This window comes from Lutjanus erythropterus, chromosome 11 (genome assembly GCF_056507025.1).
Source record: "Lutjanus erythropterus isolate fLutEry1 chromosome 11, fLutEry1.hap2, whole genome shotgun sequence".
In the NCBI taxonomy this organism is placed as follows: domain Eukaryota; kingdom Metazoa; phylum Chordata; class Actinopteri; order Lutjaniformes; family Lutjanidae; genus Lutjanus; species Lutjanus erythropterus.
In genome coordinates this window covers 20,097,002-20,120,676 of record NC_139327.1, presented here as the reverse complement: position 1 = coordinate 20,120,676, position 23,675 = coordinate 20,097,002, and the positions used below count along the sequence as shown (strand labels likewise).

General features: G+C 37.3%; 1 protein-coding gene across 1 annotated transcript; it reads left to right on the top strand.

Annotated features, from left to right (window-relative positions):
* The first annotated feature begins 293 nt into the window (after positions 1 to 293).
* On the top strand, positions 294 to 22,982 carry nectin1a (nectin cell adhesion molecule 1a). The gene is made up of 10 exons (XM_084730294.1): positions 294 to 488; positions 16,441 to 16,553; positions 17,576 to 17,834; positions 18,815 to 18,932; positions 19,030 to 19,211; positions 19,305 to 19,422; positions 19,795 to 19,946; positions 20,610 to 20,742; positions 20,869 to 20,929; positions 21,869 to 22,982. Exons 1-10 carry the CDS (start codon positions 437 to 439, stop codon positions 22,181 to 22,183), a joined length of 1,503 nt encoding a protein of 500 aa, XP_084586420.1. The 5' UTR covers positions 294 to 436; the 3' UTR covers positions 22,184 to 22,982.
* The last annotated feature ends 693 nt before the right edge of the window (positions 22,983 to 23,675 follow it).

The following is a 23,675-nucleotide window of genomic DNA, read 5'->3' as shown; positions in this document are numbered from 1 at the left end:
CTATTGAGTCTGCTCATTTAAAATAGCCTGACTGCGCCTTTTTTACTAAATGCGCACACCAGCCGGGTTGCTCAGCTCAGCTCAGCCCTCACACAGTTACAGATAGCTGTCGGTCGGGACTGGGGGTAGGCTGGCTATCTCGGAAATAATCTGCCCACGCGTTAAGCTGCTTTATCCCCGCCAAGCCTCAGCCGGACAGAGACTGCTGCAGCTCCGCGCGCCAGACAGGGGGAGAAGACAGAAAAAGTGAAACAGGACGCAAGAGGACGAGTTTGAGAAATCTTTTCAGGCGCAGTGTGTGCTCGGTTTCCGGCGCACATGGAGACCTGACTGGACCTTGGTGCCGTGTGTTCAATCTGGGAGGCAGGAGGCGTAAAATTTGTCCACACTGGGAATCTAACCACAGCGAGAAGCTGGCACCGGTGGTGTGGACAACATGGACAACACTGGATTTTGGATATTCCTGATGACAACTTGTGTTATTCCAGGTAGGCGGCTCTGCTCTTCTGAGCACCTGTTAATTAATAGCCTAGTGATGTTGATCCAGGTGAAACACGTGACTGAAACAAACAAAAAACAAACAAAAACAAAAAAATAACAGAAATATGTAACTAATACATATGTACATTAATAGAGAATAAACCCACCTAAAATCATTCGGACAAAAATATAAGCGCTAAGTTAAAGATGGAGAATTAGTTTTAGGTTTTCATTTTGATAAAATATTTTGTATTTATACGAATAAACAGTAGTAATAATACCTTATGTCTGTTTTACATTAGTGTTACATGTCATATAAGTTGAAAAAAAGGATGACCACTTTTTGATAAATTGCTACTGATAAAGGGTTAATGTTGTAATTGATACATTGAAAATGATTGATAAAATGATTCATAAATCATTAATTGTTGGTGTCTAGATCTATTAAGCCATTAATAAGAACGATTTTTGGGTTGCCAAGATTTCAGAAATCCTTTTGGGTGTTAATTATGTCTACAGTTAGAAGTATTAGCAAGATTTTTCACAACCTGGCAACCCAAGAGTGCTTATTGGTTTACAACTGATCTATGAAGCCGTAAGTGACTGTTGCATCTTCAACTTATAAACTTTTTAATACCAAAAACTCAAGACTCGAGATGAAGTCCTCAATACAATATTTACTGCAACATTAAAAACAAAGAAAAGTGACAACTTAACTTAAACTTAAGAAATCTGATGTGCAGCATCTTTGTTCATTTTTTTTCTTTTAACCTAAAATGCTTCTGCTTTCCTTCTTTTAATAAAATTAAGTAGTCAGCCATGACCTCATCATTTGCAAAAAAAAAAAAGGCATGTTGTCTTTGGCAGTTAATATTTATGTTTGTTTTGTATTTCAAAATGAAACAATGCAGCAGTCAGTAGCAGTAATTTTATAAAATAAAACAAAAAATTAAATAATTAAACATGTAATATCACTGTATATATGATCACAGTCACAGATGTTTAAAAAAAACATATATTCGATATATTGTTACATTTCTGATAAGGGGTGATAATAGGTTTTTCATGATTTGTAAAATTAAGTAAATTCTCAATGTACTGTAGTGTATAGTAGGGTTGGGCATCAGAAATCAATTCCAAGTAAGTTGATTCCAAAATTAAGATTTATATACACATTTCACTGGCGCTAGTTTCAAATTTAACCAAATTTAATATACTGCAAACCTACCATATATTGACCTAGCTATCTGTCTGCACCAATTGACATGCAAATTGAATCCAGACATGTCTTATAATCTCCTAATGTGTTTGTCTTATTAAATCGAACATTATTTTCAGTTAACTTTCTCAGCTGCTAAGTTGCTTGACTAGTGAGTGAATAGCACAAATTGTGAGTCTTGTAAATCACCTCAATCTAGCAAATACTATCCTTCCACAAGAAACAAGAAAAGAGACCACCGTCGCTCTTAGTATCTAGTTAACATTAGCTTAGCGCAGTGTTTCTGCTGGCATCTAGTGGAAGAACGCAGGCGAACACTCAAAGAATCGAAGCTGAGAATCAGAATCACTAAAATCCAACTGATATGCAACCCTAGTCTATAAGTTAATTCATTTTCTTGCAGTTTTCACTAATGTTTGTTGTTATATTTGTTGCTCTGTAGCTTGGTGCTAGTTTTGCTTCGTTCGGAACAACTTTGAACATCAAAAACGTCTCATCCTCATATCCAGATGATTTCCATGAAATGACTAGTAGAGCGCTTATTGCTCACGTTTCCTGTAAAACAGGCAGCTAGACTTATCACAGACGGTAACTGGCATTTACGGTAGCCAATATGGTGATTTGTGTTACACGACCCCACACTCCTCGCCACGCAGCTAAAGTGGCCTATGCATGCTAACAGCAGCTAACAGTCACAGTTAGCTACTTTAAAAACAAGTAAGATGAAGTAATCTGTCTGCCAGAAATTAAATCACTGACAGTTAAAGTAAAGCAGCAGAGGACATCAGAGTGTAATCAGAAAATATTTTCTACATAAAATATGATCCAGTTTCACTCAAGTCCCAGAATAAAGTTAGAAAGTTGTACTTTTGTACAGTGAGGCACCCAGAAACACTCTGGTTCACGGTCTGCTCTGGTGAACGGATGTATTCACCTTCCATGGTCAAGCTGCGTCATTAGTGAGAAAGCATTTCATCAGACAAATTTAGTGTACGCCCCTGAGAGCAGCATGAGTCATCAACCGTTTCTAATCATTTTCCTGTAAAAGACTGAAATTCAATTAAAAATGCCAGGGAATACATATATTCAGGTTACCTGAATATGTATATATATATATATATATATATATATATATATATTTATATATTATAACTTTAATTTCTGAAACTACTGCTACTACACAACTTTGCTCCTGATGAATGCAGAAATCAAATTAAACCATTTAAGTCAGACCTACAGTGTCAGCTGAACTGGCCTGTTTTCAGCAGGTGCACTGGTGTAATCATTATATCCCTTGCAGATGGCATCCCCACGTTATACTGTTGTGTGTGTGTGTGTGTGTGTGTGTGTGTGTGTGTGTGTGTGTGTGTGTGTGTGTGTTTGAATGAAGGGACTAACTCGCCCCATTGTAACAGGTGCAGCTGTGTGATCACACTAAGCTGTGGCCAAGCATACAGCTGACATCACACTGTGTAATAAAAAAAAGGGGGAGGGGGGTCGTGGTATATATATTACGCAATGACAAAAGCGATTGTGGCAGCATACGGATGTGTTGAGCTGCTCTGACATCTGCTGTGATTGCTTTTTTCACTCAATCAGTGATAAACCCCCCCGTGCACATGTTGAGCAGTAATTTACTACTGTGCATACATGTGTGTATGTGTTATTACGGAGTGTGAGGCCGCACCATGTGTGTAGGATTGTCATGTTGAAGGACAGAGCAGTGGATTAGAGCTTGCGCAGGGAGCAGGAAGGGTGTAACAACATGATCGTTGCCAAGTCCCCCAGCCTGCCGACTGTTGCTGCAGTGTGTCTGTCTTCTCCTGGCTCGTGCAGATTCATTCAGAACGAATGTCCTGTACAGAGTTTAATCAATTCATTAAATTAAGTTTCTAAAGAAACATGATCAGCATATTAACAGACTTGACAGAATGCATTGTTTGAAAGTTAAAATATACCCTTATTTTTAAAAGAAAAAGAAAACATATACAGTGTTTTAAAAAATGTTGAGAAAAATCATCAAGGCACCTGCCTTCATTAAATTTTAGAGTTTTGAATCAAACTCAAACTCTTACACTTTGAAATAACTTTAAATCTTGCATTAACCTTTTGTTGAGATAATTTACTTTGCTTCTTTGAAAATAATGAATCTTTGAGGTTCAGAAACAAAAAATGCATTTCAAAAATTGTTGAGCAAACTAAAAAAAGAAAGTCAATAACCATTAAGAATTTAATTTTTTCAATTGCAACCATTTAATTTTCAAACACCCATATAATGATGTTCATAGCTCACCATAAACTGTTTATGAAATACAGAATTTTTGAGTTTCTGAAACTTGAAGAAAAGTTCTCCTTTCAAAACACTCATAAACATAAACGAGTTCTTCCAACTTGAAGTGTTTTGAAATACAGAATTTTTGGAGTTTATGAATTTCAAAGATTCAAGTTGATTTAAAGAAGAAAAGCAAATTTTCCCAACAAAAAATTACAGCTCTGCAACACTTTTTTTTAGTTTATTTCAAAACTCGAGTTTGAGTCTGATTCAAAGGTTTTTAAAAAATGAACTGTTCTCTTGAAGTTATGAGTTTTCTTAACTCGTTTTTTGTAGTGTCAGGTGAAATCTTGCTGTGTATTTCTAATACACTGTAAAATAAATCATGGTTGCTTGTGTGCTGTTTTTACAATAATAGATGATGAAGGTTAGTGCTGAATCCAGTCCCTCCCCCTCACACTTAAACCTTCACGAATTCACTGGGAACACTTTCACATATTGAACAAAGCAACATGTAAGTTCCTTGTGTGAAATAAAGAGCTAACCTTTCAAACTGAGAAAATGTAAAAGGAACTCAAATTTGTTTATAATGTTTGTCAAATTTATCAGTTTAAATCAATATCTTGAGCTTACTGAACATATTTTCTTAAGTACAACAGAAGTAATATCAAGTTTAGAGAAGTTTCTTTTGAATCACTGCAATTGTATTACTTCAGCTTGTCTTCAGTCAACTTATAATTTTAAGGCAACCTGGACACAAACTTTTTAAAGTTAAAACAAACTGTTTTTTTTACAGTGTGCCTGAGCAGGTTGATGTGAGTGCTGTCACAGATGGATGTCACTGATGTGTTTTCCACCTTACATAAAAGTTTCTAATCCTACACTGCAGAAAGACACAGAAAAAGGCTGACTGAGACTGACAGACAGGCGTCCTCATGAATTTTTGCATAATCCACTGTCCACAGCTGGAACACACAGACGCTACCCCACAGAAATAATCCAACACAAACACACAGCCCTTCTGTCCTCTTCCTCTTTTGTTTGTCTCTTCTTTCTGCAAGCCTTCTCTCCAGAGTCATCGTCTTCGAAGTCTTTTTTTCCCCCTTCTCAGTCCGTCGATCTTCCTCCACGGACATTTTCTTCATTTCTCTCCATCTCCTCTTCCTCTGTCTTTCTCTTGGGTTTTATTATTCTCCTCTCATGTCCCCAAAACACAGATGCAGCAGCAACACTCATCATAATCCTGTGAGCTGCCCGCTGAACACCAGCCAAGTGCACACTCCACGTTGCTGCAGTGCCACAGAGATTACACACCCACACAAACACGCACCCATATACCCCCGCGTGAGTGTGCACCCAGATCTCAATCAAAAACAATGAGATTAGAATCAATTCAAGGGGAAAATGAGACGAGGAGAAGTGTTTTCTCCATTTCCATCAGGTAAAAATGGAAAGGAGGAAACATTTAGCAAAATGGATGTCCAAAAGTCAATTTGTAGTAATGGTTAGATTGGTCTTTTCACTCATGCTGTGCAATCTTTTGTCAATAAAGAGATCCTCTATGTGAAATAACAGCCTGGTCACATTTGTATCACAAACCAGTTGAACCTCTGTCACCTGCACGTGTTGCATCGGCGAGGTTTTAGTTCGTTTTGAGTTCATCTTGCGTGGTTTTGTGAGAATGTGTGTCCGTTGATCTTTCCTCTGCTTTAGTTTTTCCTACATTGTAAGTCACAAGGCCAAAGACACAAACACTGTGTGTAATCCCCGATCAATCACAGATTTGATGGCCCAAAGATTAAACGGTTAATCTGTCCTCTCCTCTTTTCTCTCTCTGTGCTCTGTGTGCTTTTCATTTTCTCGTCTGTTGCATGAGGTCAGTTTTTCAGCATCTGTGGCCTTCTGCTAGCCAAGTGAGCCGGGCTGAAGGATAGATGTTCAGCCTTGAAGCGCTGCAGCTTGATGTGGAGATCTTTATTAAAAGCAGATAATGATATCAGCCTCATATTTTTTGTCTTAGACTCATACTTATACTACTAGAAACGGACTGTTCGCTCTTTGATCTTCTCTCTATTTTCTGTCCCACTTTCTTTATTAAATTTGGCTGATCACTGAACTGTATACATAAACTCTTTTTTTAATCCATCTTATGTTTGCAACATTTTCAGATTTAAGTTTCACTGTTTAAATTAATGAATAGTAAATTTTGAAATGCCTTAAATCTGCCCAAATACCTATCGATTTACTGCTGCTGATTATGGGGTATTTTTTTAATCTTGAGTCTTGATTAATATATTATTTATTATTTTACTTTTCCTTTAGTGACCCTATTCGAGTAAATTGACAACCCCTGACTAAATGACATCTTTTATGGATATTTTATATTATATTCAATGCATAGCCTTAATAGTAAAGAACAACTGCTGAGCTGGACAATTAACCCAAATAGTGAACACAGAAACTGCAGGAAGTTTGTGTACAATGAGCAGTGTGGATGAATTCTGAGCAGCTTTTTTCCTGTGAATATTGCATCAGTGTTTTACTGATATTTTTATGAACTTTTTATACAATTCTCTGTCTGTATTATGTATTATTTTATTTAATTCATAACAGACTTCTTCTTTTCAGTTTTCCTCCTCTACCTGACATTTGGCCTTTGTTCTGTTAGCGCTTTGGTTGTTTTAACTATGTTTCTAATGCAGGGCGAGGCTGTTTAGCAGACAGTGAAAGGCTATTTGAATACAGCTTGTGTTCAGGTCTTCACCGTCTGTTATCCTTGGAGATTTATTTTTGAAATTATTGAAACTTAACAAAACTGCAGTTCCATTTAGTTTTAGTAAAAGAAGAAGAAGAGGAAGGAGAAGAAGAAGAAGACCTCTCTGACTGAGCAGATCTGTAGCACTTAGAGCTGAGCTGATCTATAACATTTATAATATTTTATATTGTGTTTTCATTAATGTATGCCCAAATCCGTACACTCTTCGGCAATAAAATTAGAAATGTGAGGAAATAATAAAGCTGTAAGGTGCATTTTCCCATCTTCCACTGTCTCTCTGTTGAATTCACACTCACAGGAGAATGAGAAATGGCTCATTGTCACATAATGAGTATGAGGAAGAAAGATGCAGGATATCCACTCAGGATATGAACAAAAAGCCCAGCACCACACTGTGATGTTCTCGCTGTTGTTGCATGTTGCACATTCAAGTGTGAAACAATATTGCTATTGTTGTTGCTACGTTCCCATGGTCGTCTCCTGCCTGTGTGCTGCTGCTGTTTATGGATTATTGTCATGAGGACTGCTGAGGTCATTTCCCATAGTTTAAACAATAGAAGAATGCAAATAGACAAAGAGGAAGGTGGGAGAGACGTGGGGCCAACTAGATATGATAATCTGTTTGTGAGTGAGTGAGTGTGTGTGTGTGTGTGTGTGTGTGTGTGTGTGTGTTCGTGTTTGTGTCAGAGGGGTAGGCACCATGTCTGTTCTCCCCTCACCTAAAGCCCCTAATCAGCTCAGCAACAGAGCTCGGTAGGGGGACTCTCAGTGGGATATGTGTGTGTGTGTCTGTATGTGTGTATGTGTGTGTGTAACAGAGTATTCTAAGTGAAAGGTGTTTGAATCTAATCATTATTTAAGAAAATACTCAGACATCAGTACAACACACAACAAAGACATCTCCTGGAAAGTTTGTGCTGCTTAACATTTAAAAGGTAATATAGCCTACAGACACCGGTAGAGGTGCAGGTGGGAAATAGGCTGCCTCTCTTAAGTAAGAGATTTTACTCACAAAGCAAAGCATTACAACTTCATTGATTTTTTTTTTTTTTTTCCTCTTGAGCGTTTCCTTGGTACTCACAAGTTTATAACTACAGGTTTTAGTTATGCTGCTTAAATCTTCACAGTATTTGCTGCAGTGACATACGGCATGCATGAAACGAAACTGAAAGCAGCCTCTCTGATCCTTAAAGATTGTTTTATTCCATTTAAATTTAATTGTAGAGCATCAAATCATAACAAAGTTATGTCAAAGTCCTCAACATAATTTAAAAGGTAATATGGCCTATAGTAATGGGTAGGTAAATTGAAGAAAGAAGATTTATACCAACATGTGGACTCGGATGAACTCAGAGCCCATCCATGTATCAGATGCCATGTGTCTTAGCTCAGCTGCTCTGCCTTGTCCACCAGCGGAGAGACTGACCTCTGGTGGCACATGCTGTGGAGTATAATACATCAACTTAATAGGGCATCTGTGAATCAGTTTAATAAAAGGAGATGTGTCTGTATTTAAGACGTTATTGAAAATCATACCACCAGGATTTCTTAATACCCTGGTATAATGCATTACCCTTATACCACCCAAGCCTACTGGACAGAGCCATGGCTACCTGTTTGCTGTCAAAAATAATGGCTGCTACCTGTTGATATTTATTGCACAGGTGTGAGAGTTATATCAGTCTCTTCATCCCGTTCCCCAAGCTATTCCTTTAATTGATGTCATCATACATTGTATCCATCAGGGACACAGTAAATGATCCTGTGTCAAGGTAATTTATTGTCATTATACTACACAGGGTTGCACAACAGAAAGAAAGTTTTATTCCCCTCATGCTACAGACATATATAGGTAATTAAAATCTGAATAGAATAGGAGAAATATATAATACAATAAAACAATACAGTTATTTCTATACATGTATATACCCAGTAGATAATTCTGTAGAGCATTTTGTGAATTTGCATCAGGTTGAGTGTAAACAGTAGCAACAAGATGGCGATGATAATGTGGTCGACATCGTCACATAAAAAGTTCTCCATTAAACATTGTCCATCAACTGTGACTGTGTTTTTGAGAATGAAGCATCATCAGTGTAAACACAGTCCTCCTCCCCTCATCCTGTTGAAGTCTTGCATGTTGCATCCTGTCAGCTCGCAGTGTAGTCCACCCTTCAAGTGCAACACCCTGATCTCAGATGTTTAGTTGGAGCAGATCTTTGTTAGATGTAGGCACAACAGTCTCTGATTTCCAGTTGCTTGGCGAGCTTGAGTCCCATTTTGTCATGGTGTGTCCGGCTGATCTGGCTGGGTGGTTGAAAGATGTGTGTGCATTGTTGATTGTATCATGAATCTGAACCCTATGCAGCCTGTTCAGATGTATTTCTGTCAAAGCTCACAATTTTGAAAAAATATCAGCCACTGTTGCCATGTCTGTATGTACTGAACATTATCATGATTCTTGTCAATAGTTTAACAATGAAACTTTTACAGTTAAATGAAAATAAAATTTCAAACAAGTGGACCTTTTTAAGTGACAAAAATACAGTATTGCTTAGGTTCTGTGCTGGTGTGACTCTCTGCTTCTACAAACTTCAAAATCCAAACTATCCCTTTAAGTATTTCCATAAAAGAACAATAGACTCTAATGAAGCTTTTAGTAAACATTAGACAAAAATTGTAACATTAATACCGAAGGAAAAGATTAAACTACTAAAAGTCTTTCTTTTAGGTGTGGAGACTTAGAAAAACACATGCACAATATCTCAGCAAAAACATTTTGTAATTGTGAGCTGCAACATACATACAATACAGCAGCAAACAGACCATAAATTATCTGATATAGATGCACTTTAATATCCTAAATGCTGTAATCTACTCCCACTGCTGCCCTTCTTCCGCCCCAATGACCACAGAATGGTTTATGAAGCGGGCATGTAAGGCATAATGAATTCCTGCTCTATATTTTAATAAGTTTAATAGTACAAAACTCTTAAACTTATTAAAATAACAAAACACACATATGGCTCAGGTTGTATTTGATATCATGTGAGGATGTCAGTCATATTTTTGATGAATGATGTAAGCAGGGCGGATTGGTCCTAAGAGGTCATCTAAGCTTTGGAACGCAGGATTGCATGCATAGAACATGCACGAATGTACCATATACCAAATGCATTTTTACATATTAAATGCTGTTGCCTGCAGATTTATATAAAAAAGCAAGACCAAACAAATCTATTAAAGTAGAGAATCAGTGCACTTTCTGATCATCATAATTTAAATGAGGCTTTGTTTTCGTGTTCTGATCTTTCAGGTGATGTGAAACTAGGTAAGCACTAACATCTTATCTGTGAATCTGTGCATTTTGTAGCCAATGAAACAATTTAGAATAAATCTAAAAATTCAGTCTTCTGTCAGTTTTGAATGAGCAGCTCAATTTAACCTATGAACAGGATTTGGTCAGATTACTTTGAAATGTCTTCAGTTAGAGAACAAAATATACAACATTTTTTGTGATTAGTCATGTAATCCACTGGACATTTTGATTGTGGGGACATATCAAGTTCTGATAATTCTGTGTTCTGTCACAGTATCTGGGCCAATTAAAGATTTCTCTATATTTATTCTGGAGAAAACATTAAGTCCTTTCATTTAGAGCAATTTTTAATTGTGTCTAATTTCATAAAGTCATTGCGATTAAATGAGAGATATAACTTTAAATTGTCAGCATAAAAATGTGGTCAACAATGTGTTCCAGAGGTAGAAAGTACATAGAGAGCAGAGAGAACTGACCCTGGGGGCAATCCACGCATTAAGCTTGGTCTAAGCCAATCAGTAAAGCAACTATAGGATGTACAGACATTTCTCATAATGACTGGGTAACATAGGATGATGGGTTTTGTTTTTACAAGTCATCCAAAGTAGAACAGAATATGTAACCTTTTTTTTTTTAATCTGATGCCCCTGTTATCAATGCAATATCATGTCAGTGCTTTACAAATTTGTTACAACAACAAAAAGTATTCTGATCTGTCACCATATGGTAAAAAAGAATACTCCACTGATTCAATATTGTATTTCTATAACATTGTTGGACTGGTTTAAAAATAATCAAAACTGATACATCAAAACCAGAGATGTTAGGCTCCATAGACTAACATTAGCCCGGTGCACAGCAGTGCACAGGGCACTGGTACTGTCTGACCGATGCAGTTGTCATTTTCACCCCTAGCGCTCATGTTGTGTGGGTAACAAACGTGCTTGTGGCCATCTGTGTGTCCATGGGTGCATCGTTAAGCGCATTTCTGATGTGATGTGCCACTATGCCATTGACTAGTAAAAGTCTGGTCTGGTTGGCTGTTTGACAATGTGCATACACCGATTCTAGGGGACTGTAGTTTACCACTAGCTACAAGATAAGTTAATGTAACATAACTGAATTTACCTAGCTTAACTTGCTTCAGCATGTTTGTGGTGGTTAGAGGAGGAGTTTTCAAAAGCGCAGTAGGCACAGCAAACACTTCGTCATGCGGCTGTTGTCTTTTTTAGATTTTGGTATAAGCTGTGTGGCCAGATGTGGCCAGGGACTGTTGCTGGAAGCTGCCTTTTTGGCTTGGTTTTGCTCCCTATCACCACATTGTGGTCAGTGACAGGTGGTGCTTATCTTTCTGGCAGGCAGGTAGAAACATGTAGAGGTGCTCCTTGCGCAGTTTCCCCCGTATACTCAGTCCCAGCATTTAGAGCAGACCAAATGTAACTACAGTATAAATGGCAAAAGTAGCTAAACAAAGAATAATTTACTGGCTCAAACATATACTTGAGTAAAAAGGAGGAGGTACGGTTAAAAAAAAAAAAGAATATGAAAATTACTAGTTCCTTAAAAGAAAAAAAAAAGAAAAAAAAAAACTTTCTACAGTGTGTTACCTGTAACTCTTTACTACTCACCCTGGTTCTGTAGTGATGGTTCCCCTAAAATAGTTTGTTACAGATGTGAAATGGTATCGCTCAGATCAGATTAGAGTTTCTTTGTTTGGCTGTTCACACTATTTTCAAAATGTGGACCAAATCAGATTCTACTGTAAACTGGTCACGGTCATTGCATGTAAGTTTGTGAGAATGAGGAGAAAGAGAGTCAGATGTTTAATTATAGCTTTTTTGTGGAGCAATGGCTGCTATTTCTGTGTGAAGTTTTGTGTGGACGTAGGATCGGAGCCAGAAGCGGTGGGACTGCGACATGAGTGACTTTACAGAAAAAGGTATCATTCAGGATGTGAAGGGCTGCTATTAATTACATCAGGACCAGTCACTGAAGTCTGACTTAAGCAGCTTTCTGGCAAAGCCAAGACGCAGTTGAGTGCATCTCCTGCAGGAGTGCCCAATCCAAGAGTGCAGAGTACCCTGAGTTCTGCTGGCCAAGTGTGATTTGCATGCTTTCCAGCCTTTTAGCCTGGTCTGCAGTCAGAGAACTCTGCCAGACACGGACTGCATACTCAAGCACTGTATACCCTACAGCCTGTGTAGATGGAAACCAGTTTAGTGTCTCACAGGAGGCTGCCTGCAAATCATGCTAGCATTTGTGAAATATGATAAATACAGATAAGTTAGATATCTCTGAGCTACTTTTAGGTACATGAACAACAGACTGCATGAACTGGCAGGCCACAGACAAACTCATATCAGCTAAGCTAACAATAAGTTTCAAAATGTGTGAAAGCTAAAGAGACCTGAAGTCAGCAAGTATGATAAGTATTTATTTACTCTGCTGCAACAAGTAATAAACTTCTGTGTATTGTTGAATGAATGTATTGCTGTGATGAAAGAATACAAAAGTTAAATCATGGCTGGTTTTCTGCCTGTTTTCTCGAGGGCTCGGAGGAAAATATACAGCATGTCACAAAAGTGAGTACACCCCTCACGTTTCAGCAACCATTTTATTATATCTTCTCAAGGGACAATACTATAGAAATGAAACTTGGATATAACTTGGAGTAGTCAGTGTACAGCTTGTATAGCGGTATAGATTTACTGTTCTCTGAAAATAAAATGGTTGCTGAAACGTGAGGGGTGTACTCACTTTTGTGACATACCGTATATTAACATTGGAGCCATTAATTGACAGAGCATACTACGTGGCTCACAGACCCCCTGTAATTTTTCTATTTGACCCAATATTGACTAGCTTGATTATTTTCTTACAATGGCCGGTGTTAGGCTTGTCTGTTGAAAAAAAAAAAGATGTTGATAGATTTAATAGACTTTGCTGGGGAAACTGTAAAAGCACCATATAGCTAATGTTAGCTAACTAGCTATATAATGATATATCTGGCTTAGTTGGCAAGCATTAGTTAGTGTTTCACAAACATTAGTAATCAAATATAACTAGCTAGCTAACTATTTATGTACATAAGCAACCTTCTTAGTAAGGATGATAATGATAACCAGTTTTTTTTTTAATTCCTAATGATTAGTATTAAAATTTAAAATTTTAGTTATGGTGATCACTGTTTGATAAACGCAGTTTGGAAAAGTTTAAGTAAATACTGTTTAGCTTGCAGATGCAGGCGCAGCAGCGGTGTAGGTTTGTTTTGCACCAGACATTTACATCACAAAGGACATGATGTCATTTCAAACTGTTGAGAGGTTTTCAATAAAAAAAGTTGGTGATTTTGGTGTCTTTATCGGTACTTTCTGAACATTTTCAGCACATTTTAAAAATACTGCGATAATAACGGTAAAGATAACAGTTTTAGTCACCATAATCACGACATCAAATTTTCAAACAGTTTCATCTCTGTTAGAAAGCTTTTTTCTACAGAGCAATGATTTGTGTACATTTGAACTGTTAGAAAGGATCAATATAGTATAGAATTCAGTATTTATAGTTTATAATTTGGAGAGATTATTATGATCCAAGAGAAAATTAACAGAATGACACGACGGAGAGAAAAACATGCAATTACATGTCTGCTACTGTATGGATTTACCAATACACAATACAATTACTACTGATATTTCAGAGCTGTGGTTGGTGGACAGTCAGATAAAGGATTAATGAGTCGAGCAGACTAACATAATAAACAACTTCTTTTCTTCTTGTTCCCAAAATCGCCTATTGCACTTATCACAAGAGAACATATCACAATACACTGCAGTATTTATTATATATCCTTCCTAAATACACAGTTATGCCAAAAAATAAATGTCAAAATGACACAGCTCTGACACAAATATTAGGATGCTCAAACACTGTTTATGGGTCAAAGGGTTACTTCATGGTTAAAGGAGGACAAACAGGGGGATGAACAGCTGTAGTTTTGGTGCTGGCGCCGTCAGCCTGGGGTGTTTTTGAGTGGTTGGCTCTGATGGAGACCAGACCAGAACACTGATGGATGGATCAATACTTCTCCATTAATAACATGGAATTATTGGACTACATGATGTGACATGAACTGTGGCAACTCATTATCAGGCATTATCTATTTACAAAAAAAACATTCAATATGTCAAACATGGAAATCACCCCTGGGTATAGGTTACATTCACTCAGTTTGATTCAGCATCAAATTCATACAGTAAAATTTTCATTTGCATCTGGTTTGTGGCAATTCTTGAGTGTGAGAGTTTAAAAAAAATAGAAGAAACGGTGTAGACCTAAACAATATCTAATCAAATCTGATCTACATGTTTTACAGTAGTTTACATACAGACATTTATTGAGAGTGGCTTTAATGCTTTGCCACTTGCATATTACTTTATATTTGCAACCGACTGTCTTTCATTTCCTGCTGTGTAACTGATAAGGTGCTTACCAGAGAGCTCATTGTGGTGACCTTATAGTCTTATCAAAAGAGGAAGCGGGATCATCTTGTTTGTGAGGTTAATGTGGAAAAAGTTGGTAATATGTTCCAAAGCTTTTATTTTGGTATTATGAGTCTGGATTTACCTGGTTTCAAGTAGGCTAAAAGCTCCAAGGTTTGATGAAAAAAAGTTGCATTTCTGATGAAGAAGCTGGCTGTGGCTGGCATGTGTGCATGCATTTCTTTTCAGGACTTAAACTCTCTAGCTGCTACTATGTTAAGAGGTAGAAGGGATTTAAATGGATTAAGTATAAATTTAAAAGGATTTCTTTATAAATAGTTATACTGTAAAATATCATACAGGAATTTAGTCTAATCAAATCATCTTTTTCCATTAACCAAACATAAATATACAAGTTTTATTTGTTCAAATTCACTTAACATTTTGAGTATTTATTTTCAGAACACTATAGAGTCATTTGACTTGAAATTAGAAGTTTAGTTAATGTACTGCACAGAGTTCAGTCAACTCATTAAATTAAGTTTCTAAAGAAACAAAGTAACCCAACTTTAAATTTTAAGGCAGCCCAGACACTAACTTTTTAAGTTAAGCTGGATAAACGAATACTTTAAATTTGCAGTGTAGTAATGATAAAAACAAGATTCTGGATATTTTAATCAAATATGGATGATGACTGAAATACAATGGGGATGTTTAGCATGAAAGATTTGTTTGTTTGTTTGTTTGTTTAGGGTTTTTTGTTGTATGTATGTTGTATGAGAATGAGAGCAGCCATTGTTTTGAGCTGTTTTGTTTGGTGCACCATCATAGTTCTTTGTTCTGCATCATGAATAACAGTAATTTTATTCTTCATGAACCTGCCAGATTAAATATGATGTAACTTCAGTGACAGAAGAAGTTTTTCAATCCTTTACTTGAAGCTACTATGAAGAACTTTACGTTTTTGGTGATTTCAGAGGCAGATGACAATAAAAGTAGTAGTGTTCCTGAAATAAATTTATATAAAATTGAAAAATTACTAAATGATTATCAGAATAGTTTCTATGCAAAAATGTCAGTAATTAAAGCTGTTAAAGGACCAGTGTGTGGGATTTAATGGCATTTGGTGGTGAGCTTGCAGATTGCAAACACAGCGTCTCACCCTCCTTTTTAAGCATGAAGGAGAACCTATAGCATCCATGAAACTTGTGCAAAAGGTGAATGACCGTATCCTGAGCCAGTGTTTGGTTTGTCTATTCTGGGCTACTGTAGAAATGTGGAGGTTTAATGTGCAGACTCCATGCCAGAGGACTTGTGCCCATAAATGGCTCATTGCAAGGTAACAAAAACACAATTCTTATTTTCAGGTGATTATACATTAATGAAAACACACTTATGAATATTATATTCCATTTCTGCCAACAAATCCTTGTAAATCTTACACACTGGACCTGTAAATAATTGTAGTGGAGGTGTAGTACAAGTAGTGAATTTACTTGGATGTACTTTCAACATTACATTCGACCACCATGTTACAGTATATGTGAGAAACACAAGTAAACACACGTGATTCATGTCCACGCAGGTGGTGGGTGTGTCTCTGCTGTGGATTTGTTAAAGGGGATCAGTAAGTCAGTGGGAACAGTAACCAAACAAATCGTGCTTATTTATACCTCACTCTAATCCAGAACCTTTGACCCCAGCTCACCTCTCACGCTGCTCAAATGTATCACCTTTGACAGCTCAGCTCACTTTATCAGCTCAGCATGCTGTGCCGACTGTGAACAGCTTAGAGCATGCCAGTCTGATGCTGCCAACATGTGCATATTTGTGTGCGTGTCTGTGCCCAGCATAGGTGAAAGTCTTTTTTTAACTCGTGTGTCTCTCCTCCAGGAATAAATGGCCAGACTGTGGAAATGGATGATGGGAAGTCAGGGTATGTCGGCTCAAAGGTGGATCTCCGCTGTCGGTTTGTCAACAGCTTCCCGCCTGTCAAAATCTCCCAGGTATTCATTCATCTGCCTGAATGTCTGGATTATATCCGTGCGCATGCAGATTAAAAGATAAAATGCTTAAAAAATCACAAAACAGCTTCCAAATTTCAGATAAAAACAATTAACTTAATTAATTGAAAGGTTATTTTCAGCTTTCCGAGGAACATGATTTCTTAATCCAGTGGTTAGAGGTCACTGCCAGGGGGTCTGTGGAAAGCTTTCAAATTAATTTATTCAAATTATCATGATGCAAAATATTCATTTATTCATTTTCAGTCTTCATTGTTCAACTAATAATATGTTAATTCTTAAATCTAAAGTAGTTAATAGTTTATGTTTTGATCTAACAATCTATAACTCTTAATCAGGTTGGGAGGGTTATTTTAAAAATGTATTCTGATACAATAACTAAATACCTGTTAAAAATATATTCAGTAACTTAATCCAAGTATCACAATATTAAGGTAATGTAACTTGATTACCTTCCGTTACTTTTGGATTACCTAAATACAAAATATTTTAAACTGGTTTAGCCTAATATAATGTTTTATGTTCACCATCCAGTCAGTGCCAGAAACAGCAGTGTAAATACGAAAGAAAATTACATTTTAAGGCAACAACAATAGATTTTGGAATTTTGAGCTCAATTCAAACTCTTAAGTTTTGAAAATCTTTTACCTACCTCTTTTATCTGCTAATGTTTAGTTGAGATAACTTTTCCTCTTTGGATAAACTTGAGTCTTTGAGTTTTATAAGTCAGCAAATCAGATTATTCTTTATCACATACTACCAATCACACATTATTATTAATGCAGGTAACATAAACCAGCTTTGATTCAAACATTTGGTTAGGAAGAAACATGTTCTATCTTGTTATCAGAGAAATTTCACTCAGGCCACATTCAAAAGCATCAGGAAAGAAACTTCACATGCAGGACACGTACAACCAACATGTCCATTTGAGGGAAGAAGCATGCATGCACAAATCCTCTAAATTAACCAGTGTTACATGTAATCCATACTTCTTTCTCAAGGTAACATGGCAGAAACTGGTCAATGGCACTAAGCAGAACGTGGCGATTGCCAATCCTTCCCTGGGTGTGTCCGTGGCCCCGCCCTACAGGGACCGCGTCACCTTCAAGAACGCAGCAGTGAGACGACGGACGCCAACTCTTGAAGACACTACCATCACCTTCTCCTCACTCCGCCTCTCTGACGAGTCCACCTACATCTGTGAATACACCACGTTCCCCGCAGGGAACAGAGAAAACACTGTCAATCTCACTGTCTACGGTAAGAGGACGGTTATTCTCACACTCTCCCAGGTTTGAAACAATAAAAGGTGAAGTCTTTGGAAACTGCTGTCTTGCAGATAGCTAAGTTGGGTGGGTGAATGGGTTATCAAATATGTTGTTTTAGCTTGAAATATGGATTGATGTCCTTCTGAAATTTCACTACCCATCATCTATTCAGTTGCTGATCAATCAGGAAGCTGTGAAATAATGATTTGTCAGGTTTGTTATACATTTATATGACTTGCATCCTAAGACATAACATTTGAGCTTTCCACCATGAGTGTGACATCAGAGGAGAATGGTCACCGAGGAGGTCACTGGAGGTCACTGCCTCTGGCCAAGAAATACTATGGCACATAACCCCCCTAAAGACCACAACTTGCTGTTTTATGTTTCAGTTTTTGAATGTATCAAACAAATGAGAATGAACATGTTCATTAGTAATCTTTAGAGTCACTGGTAGGCAGATTTTTTTATCTCTGGACAGAACGAAGCTAGCTGTTACAGCCAGTTACCAGATACAGCTTTTCACAAAACACCAGAAGCCGAGTACCATTTAGTCCCATTATATTGGAGAGAAGGCAGACATATCTGTGGCTGATATCTCCAAAACTCTGCAACTTACACCAAAAAAAAAAAATGTAGATGGATAAACAGCACTATAGACCAGGGTTGAAATATGTATTTTTGATTTTGGGGTGAAACGTTTTTATCTTTCAGGCCCTTGAACAGGCTGCCATATGTTTAACATTGTACTATATTACCATGCTTTAAAAACATTCTAATCTGAGTACAACAAAAATGAGTAGATTCATCAATTAGACATTCAAAAAGCAAAAATTAGTTGTCAACTATTTAATAATCAATTAATCATTTCAGTCATTTTTTAAGCAAAAATGCCAAACATATAAATAATTGTTGGTTGCAGCTCTAATTGTGAGATCAACCTCATGCTTTTGTTTATTTTTATCCCCTCAGTTCGCCCAACAACTCAGATGAGTCTGTCCACACCGACGCTGGTGGCTAGTTCATCCAACCTAAAAACACCTGTGGCCACCTGCATCTCCGCCAATGGGAAACCACCTGGTACCATCAGGTGCGTGTGTGTGTGTGTGTGAATGTGCGATTAACCACAAATCAGCCTCCATCAATGTACCTCTGTGTCATGACTGATTCCTCGTTGATGTGAGCAGGTGGGAGACGAGGGTGCCAGGAGAAGTGACCTCCCGAGAGTACAGAAACTCAGATGGGACGTTCACCATTCAGAGCGACTACATTTTGGTGCCCAGCAAAGAAACACACAAGGAGACACTCACCTGTGTCACCACCTACAACGAGGAGGTCTTCACTGACAGTGTCACCCTTGATATTCAGTGTAAGTCACGACGATAGTCAGAGTAAACAGACAAAATAAAGCTAAATTTCAAGTTAAATCTCTGTTATTTGTATGTGTTTGTGTGTGCACCAGATGAGCCAGATGTTTCGGTGGATGGCTTTGATGGAAACTGGTATCTGAACCGAGAGAATGTCCAGCTGAGCTGCCAGGCTGATGCCAACCCAGCTGTCTCTCTGTATCAGTGGAGACTGTGAGTACAACTTTGTTTGTGATACACTCAAATTTGCTGTCAAAGTGGGGCTTATAGATTATATCTAGAATTATTTGGATATTCTGCAATATACCATATATATCTCGCTTTAGTTTAGTTTACTTTATTTCTAAAAGGACGGTGTGCAATCTCATTCCTTTACATGAAATGAAAACATGGAGACACTAATTTCCATCTGTAGTCCTGCACATAACAAGCAGACACAATAAATAAAATCAACACTTAGTTCTGACCAAGCAGTGTGATCAGATGAATGCTGATATAGAGTATGACGGCACCAGGACTTTTAAATACATGTATCACTACACTTTACGGGTATTCTAAAAGTTTTATTTTCTGTATACTCTGCAGGATTAATGGCTCCATGCCGAGCAATGCTGAGATCCGAGACAATGTCCTCATCTTTAAAGGGCCAGTCACATATGACGTGCAAGGCACCTATGTGTGTGACGCCACCAACAGCATCGGGACGCGGTCAGGCTCTGTGGAGGTCAGCATTATTGGTACGTTTCCCTGAAGTCCAGGGTAAAAAGAACAATATACTGTTATAATATTACTTCTTCTACTACTACTGCTGCTGTTTCTAATGTTTTCTAATGATGTTTTTGAATTAAACTTTTGTATGTATGTATAAATATACATAGCACTTATTTGCCTGCAAAACTAAGTATGTAAATACATATATAATTACACAATTAAATAAATGAACAAATAAAGACATTTTGATGGATGCGGTTGACAGATGTATTTACTTGGCTGCAATAGATTAAGAAAATTCTATCTAAATAAATAAATAAAATTATAAATACATTAATGAATACATAAATTAATTAATTAATAAACAAATAAATAAGTGTAAGTGTAAAAGTGTAAATGTATAACTATATGTATAAATGAATAACTAGCTAAATAAATTGACACAAATAATCTAATACCAATATGGCTCATGTAATTTATGATTTATTTATTTATTGTCATGATTCAGCATGAAATGACATAATTATATATTTACTAATTTATTTAATTAATTGATCATACAATTATATATCAAGTATTTCATTATACAATTATTTTTATATTTAGTTTCGATTCTTGTAACTTATCATAGTAAACAAGAAATATTTGTTTGAACAACGATTTGTGTGTTTGTGTTTTTACCCCTGTAGAAAAGCCACTACCACAGATTGCAACAGGTGATGTCATCAGCGTAATCGCCTTACTGCTGGCTGCTGGAGTGCTGATGGGCATCACTATCACAGTCCTGGTGCTCAAAATAAGAAGTAGAAAAGATGATTCCTCGTATGTAAACAGTCCCATTATCCCTCCATCACCTTGTTTCACACACTTGTTCATCACAGCGTGGTTTATACCCTCCGTTACCATCCTCATCATCCATTTTTTAATTCTCTTTTCTTCTTTGACCAGTGACTCTCCGTCCAGAAAACTGTCCCAGCCGATAAGAAAAAGACCAGGAGACGATATCCAGGTAATGTGTGTGTTTGTTTGTGTTGCACAGAGTTCAGTTTTTTCAGATTTTGTCAGTTTGTACTGTTATTTCTTTAGATGGGAAAATACAATTTGCACTGCTGATTATCTCAGTTCATTGACTGCACATTAAATGATCATCATCTGCAATAAATTATCAGTTTTCAGTTATATCTGTCTTTCTGTCTGAATTCAATTTAGTCATCACTAACAGCTTTGTAAATTGTACTTAAGAGGAAACTCTTAAAGGTGCCTTGTGGAGTTTTCTCGTAAACAAAAAAGTTATATTTACATTCAGTGTTTTACTAGGTTGTAAGGCTCTGGCAATAACATAACCACATTATCATCATCACCACAACTTTTATTTTGAAAGATCAATCTGATGTTGAGATCAGCACATAGTTCTAAGAATCATCGCTGTCACACACAAGCCAGGAACACAACCTCTGATTGGTTGACAAGTCAGAGACATAACTTCTAATTGGTCAACAGACTGAACCCAATCTTGGGATTGCCAGTGTGCGACTAACAACAACAATGACAACAACTGATGGAAGACAGTTGGTGCTGGATTTATCATTGCAGTTTACAGTTTAGCTTGCAGATTGTAAAGCTCCTGAAAGAGACAGGAACTCACTGGAGCCGACGTTGATGTGTGACAACTTTCCGCTGAGTTCCCTCTCAGTTATGAGCAGCACAATTTTTCTTTATCTGCTGAGTCAGCTCGCTCACACTCCCTCACTTGCACACTACACACTTGCACACTGCTTGATTCCAGAAGCTACGATTATGACAATATGCTTCAATAAAGTCCAATAGAATGGCATTATTAAGGCAGTTGCGGTAATCTATCATCCCACAGGAATGTGTCACAGCCCTACATATCAGTAGCAGTAGTATATGTGTATTGTTTTTAATTTAGTCTCTCATTTCTCCACAGCATTCAGGACGGTTTTATGAAGAGCTTCCAAACACTGCAGACTATGTGAGCTACAGACTGGCCTGCAACAAGGAGGACTACCCAGAGCCCTACTCCCCTCCCATCAACCCCCCTCTCTCATTCCTACCCCAACACCCCTACCACTCCTCACAACCAACAACTGCAACCAGCAGCAGCAGCACCACCACGTCGAAAAACACCTTCTCTCCTCCTGCGCACACCACGGCCATCTTTAAATACCCTTCGGTGCAGGGCCTGTCTTCTCCTCCGCCGGGAGTGGCGGCGTACACGTTTCCCAAAGAGCAGTACGTCTGAACTCTGTCACAGACTCGAACTTCTCCAGTGAGCTCAGATGAAACCCGAACCTTTCCTAAGAGGAGGTTGTTGTTAAACCCTGGACTCTCAGCCAGTGTCTCTGCACTGTCTGCACCATAGTGGACAGCTCTGAAGGTCAAGGGACAATGCAGCTTTTGTTTTTTGGACTTGGAATTAAGTCCACTTTTGAAACACTTTATCTCTTTTGTCCGGTCTTTTATTGTGTCATTATCTATTCTTTGAAAAGGGAAGATTACTGAACCATGTTTCAAATGCTTGCCAGCGAGTTTTAGGATAGAGGAAGGTCAAGTTAAAGATGATTTAACTGGGAGAATATATATTGCATGGATGTATTACATTTGATTGGAAAATACTTCCAACTGAATGGATAGTATTATCTCTTTATGTCTGATGTTGTCGACCTCTTACTTTATCCTCTATGGTTTGATTTTGTAAAAAAAAACAAAAACAAACAAACAAAAAAGATTATACTTTCTACTTTATCTGTATTGCCCACTCTCTTTATCCTGCGTCGTACACACTGAAAATCCCTTTACTGAGGAACTCACCTTTTGGTTTTACCTCCTGTCCTCATGTAATACTTTTACTGTGGTTGTGTTTTGTATCATTTATGTTTTCTTTGCAAAGAAAAAAAATCATTTTTATTCACTGAAGACATTTTGTTGATTTATGAAATGTATGTTTTTATTTGTGGTATCTGTGGTTTTTAGTATTCATTGACACTGGTTGTTGGATGAGCCTTGAATTTTTAGCATTTAAATAAAAATCAATGTGTAAACTTGTGTCAACAGTGACTGAAAGCCACACTAACTCTACTCTGACTTCATTTCTCTGAAATGTGCTCTAAAAAGTACAAAAAGTAGCCCTCTGAAGGACATTTCTACCAGCTGTATCTGTGCAAAGCTACCTCAACCTTGTCATGTTACACTTCAAAGACAATCAAACTGAAGGAGAAACATTCAAGCAACCCTCCTGGAACATTCAAGTAACCTTCTGAGAATATTCTTGGAAAATAACTAATGTTGGTTTTACATTAGAAGAACGTATTGTTTTAACATCTGGAAAATTTTAAGGGGAAACATTCATGTAACCTTCCTGGAACATTTAATTTCCCTGCCCAGAATGTTTTAGGAACATAAGAATAAAGTTAGTTATATGTCAGAAACAACAATAACTTTGCTTTTACATTAGAAAAACTTGCCATCTTAGCCATCAACATAGACACGCTGAAGGGAAACTTTCAAGTAACCTCCCTGGAACATTCAGGTAACCTTCCCATGATGTTCTGGAATAGTTATGTTGGCTTTACATCAGAAAAATGTGCCATTTTACCATCTAGAAAAATGTGAAGGGGAAACGTTCAAGTAACTTTCCTGGAACATTCAAGTAAACCTCCCAGAATCTTCTGAGATTGTAAGCATAATGTTATTTTCAACTTCAGAAAAACCCTCCATTTACCCACTGGACTCAT